At 37.6% G+C, this 8,656-nt stretch overlaps 1 protein-coding gene across 2 annotated transcripts in view; it reads right to left on the bottom strand.

Annotated features, from left to right (window-relative positions):
• Positions 1 to 3,778: 3,778 nt before the first annotated feature.
• ZNF385D (zinc finger protein 385D) overlaps positions 3,779 to 8,656 on the bottom strand; it is a 446,680-nt gene continuing 441,802 nt past the window's right edge. For both annotated transcript variants that reach the window (XM_074861238.1, XM_074861245.1), the window contains one exon: positions 3,779 to 7,883. In XM_074861238.1, coding sequence (XP_074717339.1) covers positions 7,650 to 7,883 — 234 coding nt within the window. In that variant the 3' untranslated portion in view covers positions 3,779 to 7,649. The remainder of the gene's footprint in view (positions 7,884 to 8,656) is intronic.

Below are 8,656 nucleotides of genomic sequence, written 5' to 3'. Positions count from 1 at the left end.
CTCATTCTCAGATTTGGGTTCAGAAGGAACTTCCCTACATTAAATTGCCTGAACCATTACCCTCTCTTGCCCTAATGTAATGCAGCTGTTGAACTCATCTGGATGTCCTCCTGTCAGTTGACACCAACTCATGTAACATGTGCTCTTCATCTCCAGTGCTTTCAGTGGGCCCTGGTAGGTTTTGAGGCTTTTTTACTGAAGTTTAAGGTTTTTAGTGAGTTGGTGGCATAGAGTAAATGATTTGCACACTGTTCTGGATTAAACGTCTGTTGCATGGAATAGTCATCCATCGCATCCTATCTCATGGAGCAGAACTGAAGAGCTTCTAAAGTATTTACTGCAGCTGCAAAGTTCCTGACAGCTGAAATGTAGATACCAATAAAACATGAAAGGCCAGTTTCTTTTTTTTTCCTACTGCCTTTCATAGCTTTGTAAAGGAGATGAAAACAGCTCTAGCTTTTCTTCCAAGGATTCACTTGCCATGTGAAACACCCCAGAGGAGAACAGAGAATCTCACACAGATAGGGAGAAGGCTTAACTGTAGCACAGCTGACAAGACTGGTTTCAGTGGTCACCATTTAAAGCAGCCAATACTGTAATGAGGGGCTCAGTGCAAAATTCCAGCCACATGCTTGGTTAGATTATACCACTGAAGGGAAAAAAGGGGTACTGTATTACATAACCACATTATACACCCATATACCATATTAAACACCCCATAGGTGGGTGGGGTTTTTTTCCTTTTTAATGTTCCTTGCAGTATCCCATCCTGCTGGCAGTCACAAAACGTGATTCAGGAGAGGGATGGGCGGGAAATAAGAGCTATGTATATACAGAGTGGCAATACCTGTGCAGATATTTGTCTTGCAGATACATGGAGGTTAGTGTGTGAACCATTGGATAAAGAGCTACAGCTGTTTCCATCTCCTTTCTAAAACTAAAAACAGTAGAATAAAGGAACAGGCCTTTTCTCTTTGATTGACACCTACATTTTGCTAGGGTTTAGGCAACTGCAGAAAGTAAAAAAACATGCGACCCAACTTGAGACTCATTACATTTTTATTTTTTGTTCTCAGGTGCTCCTTCTGGGTACCAAAACTTACCTTCACGGTTTTAATCTGATGGACTAAACAGATTCAGGCAGCAGTTTGACTGGCAATAATGTCACGGACAAGACTACACTGAAAATATGTCTGAAAGAAAGACTATACTTTGGGGGGGGGGGCGGCATCATCCCCCAGACTGAAGCACTTGTAAAAAATCCTAAAATCAGAATTGTTTTCAAATTGACATCCTCTATGTTATAAATATGGCAGAATGACCACATTACAAACCTGTGCAGGTGCTGCCTCTCCCCATCAAGCCACCAGGCAGTTTTGAGGGAGTTATAACAGGCTGTTATAAAGGCACAGCTTTGCCCATATGCTATCATCTCCCACTTTGTGGTGTCCCAAAAGAATGTCTGCACTCAGCAGACTGTGTTTTGAGCAGACAATTTTCACCTGATACACGTGTCAATCAAAACTGTTCCCATGGCAAATGCCAGCCACCAGCTGTAAGCAGAAAAAGGGCTGAAGTTGTTAACAAATGCTGCAGGCATTTGTAGTGAGAACATGGTTTATGTTTTTTATCCTTTTTTCTATTGCCTTCTATTGTTACTGAACATAAGAAATAACATTTACATTTAATTAAACCTTTGAAGAATCCCAAAAGATAAACATTTCAGGAAATTGAAAGACTAAAGAGCTGTCTGTGTCATAAAACTCTGACTAGATTAGGTAAGAAAGAGCACTATAGTGTACATGTGTTCTCTATTCATGATATATTACTATTACTATGGCATTGCTGCTTTAAAGTTTTTATTCAATTTATTGACTGATCAAATGATCCAACAAGGGGCTTGATGAATACCAACTTCTTAAGTGCAAATTTAAACTTAAAGATTCTATTCGTTCATACGAATAAAGAAACATAGAAGAAAAATCAAATAGTAATGAAAACAAACAAAAAATAAGGACATCCTTTCTGGACACCCAGGTGTTGATGAGCTGCAGTGGTATCTTAGTTGGTATGAACAGACATGAATGCATGGATTTCCAAGGAGAATTCTTGTATCCTGCAATGGAGTGTCCAACACCTATGCAATGAATACTAATAACTATACTTGTTTCTAATTATGGGTGTCAAATATTCAATTTCTGTTGTGAACAGCACAAATGTGTGTGCTGACAGTGTGACTAGTGTGAAGACCATCGTTACAAAGTCACTGAAGTACCTAAGCCAGAGAAAGTCTTCTGGGTTCTTTCTCATTATCCTTCTCATCAAAATTATTTTTAAAGTTAAGATCTCATGAACTTCAAGGTCCCTATGTTTTATCCAGGAACTCTTGAATGTCCCAACTTGTTAATGCCTCACAAGTTCCATATAAGAACATTGCACAAGGAAAAGGGATCAAATTAGTTTATCAGTTTCTTCACATTGACTCTTTTGACTCTTTTTACTTCACCACCCAAGTATCATCCCAGCATGAAGCTGATAACAGGAACTAGGCAGCCACTAATCATGTTTCAGGCTCAGCCAAGTTTCTTTATCAATATATCAATACTGAATCAGAGTTGAACGACACAGCATGACTGCAAAAGGCCTCAGGCACCGAGGGCAAAAAAATGTCTCTACTGCAGTCCAAGATCCTTGCAACTGCTTTCAGAAGTCCCAGGGTTAACAGCATTTTCATAGTATTATTAATTTCAGTCTAGAGCATAGACTCTTTCAGCCCCTGACATTTTGGATCAGGCTATGTAATAATAATCCTCCAGATAGTTACATATACTTCTAAATGGTCCTGAATTTTAATAAACCTGTAGGTGTGAGGGGGCATAAAGCTCTTGTCCTTGGCTAAACCCTTAACTGTGTGTTTGAGATTTCAACTAGTTTAAGACAGGATTTATCAGTATTACTATTTCTTGCAGTCACGCACTGAATCCCAGCACAGAAGCTTCTGTATGATTCACTGGCACTGAAGTAATGGCACTTTCAGATAAACAATGAGAACAGGGGAAGATGTGATGTAAAAAAAGTATGTAGTATTTTACATAGCATTGGCTCATGTTTTCACATGCATCTAGGTAAATAGGAACCCCACAGTTATTTTCTTGTGAGGTTTAGGTGTCTAGAGCCCTGAAGCCTGAACTGCTGAAGTCAATTTTTAAAATGGAAATTCAGACACCAACGTTAATTAAACCAGAGATTCATTATAAAGTGGTTTAGGCTTCCAACTTCACATGTTTTCAAGGACATTTGTGCAGCCAAACAATTTGGGTATCTGTGTTTCATCTTTAGCCACAAGAATGCTGTAATCATGAAACCTTTTCAGGTCTTGCTCCTCAGTGTTGGTCTATGTTCATAAAATGACATTTATTTTCACCAAAAATGAGAGATATTAAGATAGAAATTATCCAAGAAGCTTTGAAGAAAGTCTGAAAACTATGTGCTTACTGGGAGCAGAAGGTGGAAGCTTAGGGGTTCCTAAGAAGCATGATTCAGCTTTCAGGGAATATCAAGCCAATACTCTATTGTATTTTGGGGGATTAGAATAGAAGTGACTAAGGGCAGGTCTATTCAGTTATAGTATTCTTGGTATAACTGGAAGATAATGAGTGTGAGACATTAAATTTACCCATAGCATCCTTGCACTGATTTAGCACCTAAAAAGTCTTTTCAACTTTTAAAATACAGAGCCAATTGTAACATTCCAGTACTAAAATGACAGATGTAACTCTTCTAGTTATATTAACTTTATTAGCTATTCTTAATTTTATATAGCTTTATCTTAAAATAAAGATGTATACTTTTCAAATACAATATTCCTTGACATGGCCAGTTCATTTTTTTTCTTCCAGTTCATTTTAAATCATCATATTTATACCATTTGCTTACCAATCTCTCACATCAGCTTTTACAGCAGCTCTCAAGAAGGTAACTGATTTCATGGTTTAGAGCAATGATGATCCTTCAGAACAAAGGTTTGAAGCCAGAGATAGTTGGAAAAATGCAGACAGGTAAAAATATAAATATATATCCCTCCCACAAAATTACCATCTCTTCGGGTCAGAACAGAATAGTAATTCTTTAACACTTTGTATAGAATTTAAGAAAACATCCCTGAACCTATTTGTTTTTCCAAGTTCATACCCAGCCATTTCCCTGTAGGCTGATTTCACACTGTTATTCCAGTGAGTCACTGTGTCTTCGATGAAATGAAGTGTGCTTTAGGCTTCCTTTTGGCCCTGGACTGTTACTGTAACATAAAATATGATGACACATTTTTCTTTTATAGGACTCTCCATATTGGATATATTGGCAAGTAGGTGTAAAGTGTCTTCTGTTTGCCAGCTCCTTTGTCAGCTGCTGTGGACATACCCTTGACTGGAAGCTCCCCTTGCCCAATCAGATTGCTGTGCCAGTATTTTCCTTGACATATATATAATATAAAACTGCTGTGCGGACATCCTGAGTACATTGACTTGTTACTGACTAAGAGGGGGTGGAACAGCAAGGCACAGAAAATCCACTATACATTCTAACATTTAGGCTTTATCCTTTATTAGGTAGTGAGTAAGAGACATAAAAAGAATTGAGTTTGTTGTTTACAGCTGAAATTTAAAAGAGACTTGTGTGAACAAAACTTGTTCCATAGAGCACTGTGACAAAAGAGGTCCAAGAAAACTGAAGGTGTCATTGCAAATTAGCTGATGTAAGTAGTTGGAATGACACTCTTTTTACTTCTAGCAAAACTTGTATTAACTCTGCCCTTAGTACTGTGCCTCCATACATGCCACAGGACACATTTTGGCAAGGGTCAGCCTGTTGATTTTGATGGCATCACAACAACATGGCAGGATGTACAGCAGGTGTCCATGCACCAGAAAGCCGTGCATAAGAGCCTACAGGATATTTGTGGGTCTCCCCTTTTCCCATCTGTGTGCTTTTTCATGGGGAAAAGATTTCCTTCCCAGACCTTCTTCCTTCCCAAAACGCTAGTCCTCCTCTGCTCATTTATCAAGCTCTTACTTAACACAGGCTATTACAAAAGGCTCTGGAGATAAATGGTGGTTCATGGAGCACAGCTTGAAAACCAGTGCCCTATTCAAGAAGGAATCTGAACACAGCTGGCAATGGTACCACAATTTCTGCACAAAGATGAAAGGTTGAAAGCAGGCTTAAAAGACCAAGGCCAAATTTTTGCAAAGAGGAGTTGAACCTTACTACACTATATTTATGTACCCAAATAAAAGGAAACATTTTCTAAATTGAGTGTTAGGTGCAGGTTTTGAAGGTTGGCCTGTTTACTGCCTCTTTACTGGGAGCTGTAGAGTAGGAAGCCCTTTTAAATGTCAGCCCCTAGTTATTTAGGTGCCTAAACTTGGCTTCAGGAACTTAATCATACTCTTCTTGCTTTGAAAATTGGGCCAAAGCAATCCAGCTAGTAACCAGCCCTGAAATCACTATCGGATCTTTTTCACAGCTACATAGGAGTGAATTAAATATAAACAAAAGCCCATTTCATTTCAAGGCACAAACGTTTGCAAATAAACTGGATGAAATACAAATACATAATATAGAACTTATTTTAATACTTCTAGATAAATAAATGCATCTCTTTGGAATTCTTTGGACACAGACATCCATGGAACCTCTTCTTTCTCTCTTTTTATATAATTTTTTTATAAAATCTAAATGCAGAGAGGTTTAAAAAATGGCAAATACCAATGTATATGGAAGGCTCAATGATGAACTGCAAGTCAAAAGTGCTGTATATTCCCATCCTCTTTATCTCCCAATTGTCCATATTAACCACAGGCAGTATTGTACAGCAACCACATGGTCAATACTTTGCATTACTACCTTTTAATAAAATCTTTCAAATCATTTCTCCATCTAAACTTAAATTATGTTTTTAAATTTTATTCCTCCTAAATGTATGGTAGGCATTTCACTTAGCTACACATCAGAGTGGTCGCATGTGACTCAGCAGCGTACTCCATAATATTAATACATACTTTTCAGCTCCCTATGGGAAAAAGCAGGCAGCAAGAATCAGATTCAAGAAGTCTAGTTTTTCTCTGCAGTTTGTTACTTACCACTTAATGACCCACATGTGAAACTCAATGGTTATATAATTACTTTATATAGTAGATTTTCTGTTTATAAGTTATTTTTCTTACTCTAACATATATACAATATATCTATATATACCCCTGATAAATCTTACTTTAAAGGGACACAGTCAACCCCTTTAAGCCTCACAGTAAATATATAAGGCTTTAAGCTGTCCATACATAAAGGTCAGCTACAGAATTCAAGGGTCCCTTCAGATCCTAAAGGTTGTATTTGTTCCAAACCCATAATGTGCAGTTATCTCGTAATATGTATCTCATGTGTTGCTGTTTACATTTTATAGGTATATTAAGACATTTTATATCACATCAGTAGGAAATAAAACAAGAGAATAAATCTGTTTCTAAGACTAAGCCTATTGCAAAAGATGTTACCTGTATCTACAGACACTCCCACTGGTGTGATATAAAAAGAATATGTGCCATTCTTGGAATGAAATTCTGGCTACACTGAAGTCAGGAGGAACTTTATACTGACTTAAAATGAGGCCAGGATTTCCTCCTGTTTTCATTTGCTAATTATGACTATGTGTAACCCATTTGTGTCTTCCCTCTGCTCAACACTAAAGTGTCAGACCTTTTTCATGACAAGAGTGTATTTTTTGCTGTCCACTGGCATACCTTAGACATTGATCTATCCTGTATGTATTACATGTTTTGAATATACACACACTGTACACACGTTAAATAAAAGTTTGACGTACTCTGTGTACAGCATCTGGATTTTTTTCCCCCTGCTAAAACTTCTTTATCATTTACTTTGCCCTAACCATAGATTATCTTCATGCCCATTCTTCTACGGGTGAGGAAAATAATTTTTGCTCACCAGGAACAGCTCCACATTATTGTCATCATTTTTGACTACTTACCAAAGTGACATAATTTGTTCATTTTATCTTTTGCAACTCAGTTAGAAACCTAGTGGCATAGATAGAGACACAATACTACTGTTTTACAAGACATCTATTGTATCTACTTTTGTTCAGATAAATACCCAGTAACTGCTGAGTTGGCAGGAGGATTGCTAAGGGTGCTACTATTCACAGTGTTTCTTTTTTTTTTTTTTCCTTCTTCTTTAATCTACAGAATAAAGTATTTTATGTACATTGGAACCAGTTAATGCCCTTTAGACAAATTTGTAAGTTGTTTCATAAAGCAGGAAAGACATTGCAGGGAAATATGTGCCAAAAAGCACAGTCAAAAGGCTTCATAAGTTTTATATGTCACTACAAGTCAATGCTGGAGATCAGTTCTAAAACGATCAATACTCAAGAGGAATGTTCTCATCTGGAGAAAATACTGCCCATTCCCCCTTTTAGAATTTGTTCAGTTCTCTATCAAAAGTCCTGGCTCTTCATATATACTTTAAACTATAAATAAACACTGCATAGTTCAATGTTCTTGATTTTCATTTTTTTTTGTTTTGATTTGATTTGAAAAATTATTGCAGTACAATTAATTCCTGTTTGGAGTTCAGTAAGGAGCAAACAGCACGGGAGTATGGGTGGTCCGTATAGGCCCTGGAGCTGGTCGTAGGAGTGCTGGAGGAAGTGCTGAAGTCTGGAAAAGGGTGGCTGCTGGGGCTGTGCGAAGACTGAAGGGGGAATTCACAGCCACAGCAGCAGCTGCTGCTGCAGCTGCTAGTGGATTTGGTAAGATTCGTGGAGCCATCGGCTTTGAAGGTTCCTTTGAAAATACTAATTTTACCTGTGGGGAAGAGAGAAAACAAACAAACAGAGACACATCATTTGTTCATATTAGCTACACGACAGGGAGCTTGACTTAACATTGTAAGTGCAAAATCAAGCAAGAGAGTCCTCATAGTGGCTACTGACTCTATGAGCTGCAGGCTTGTGACAGGAGAAATGATCTCACACATTGGACGAGGGTGAGCAGGATTTGGTTGTGGACAAAGCCTTATCATTGAGACTTATAATTTAATACGAGATCAGAAATCAAAGCAAACCTAAAAACGGGCTGGGCAATCTGCACCAAAGTAAAGCTGCAGGTACCCTGCAAGAATTAAATAAGGAAGAATTAGCCATCAATTAAAAGACCTCCATCTACACAGCTTTACGATAGAGACCAGAGCAGAATGAAAGCATATCCTGTTCCCTGGTTTGACTAAGAAGGTACTTTTTGTTTTAATCATTAGGATGCAAGTTCTACTTAAAATTAAGATCTCCAGCTAGCATTTTTTTATTAGATCCTGACTCTAAGAATGAGCAAATAAACAAACCTTACCTTGCACCAGTTATGACAATCTTCTATGTTTCACATGTTAAAATAGATGATGAATTCTATGGTGCTGCCCTATGTCATTTTTCTGTGTCTTCAAATGTTTTTCGCTAAGACACTGTTCATTCTTACAAGGACTGTGAAAAACTGGCAGGTATTTTATAATGTTGTCATCATGAAAAAAAATCTTATCTATATCACTTAGTATGGTGCCAAACCATGGTATTTTTGTTACTGTCACT

Source organism: Strix uralensis, chromosome 1 (genome assembly GCF_047716275.1).
Source record: "Strix uralensis isolate ZFMK-TIS-50842 chromosome 1, bStrUra1, whole genome shotgun sequence".
NCBI classification, from domain to species: Eukaryota; Metazoa; Chordata; class Aves; order Strigiformes; family Strigidae; genus Strix; species Strix uralensis.
The sequence above is the reverse complement of the archived record's forward strand: the minus strand, read 5'-3'. Positions and strand labels throughout refer to the sequence as shown.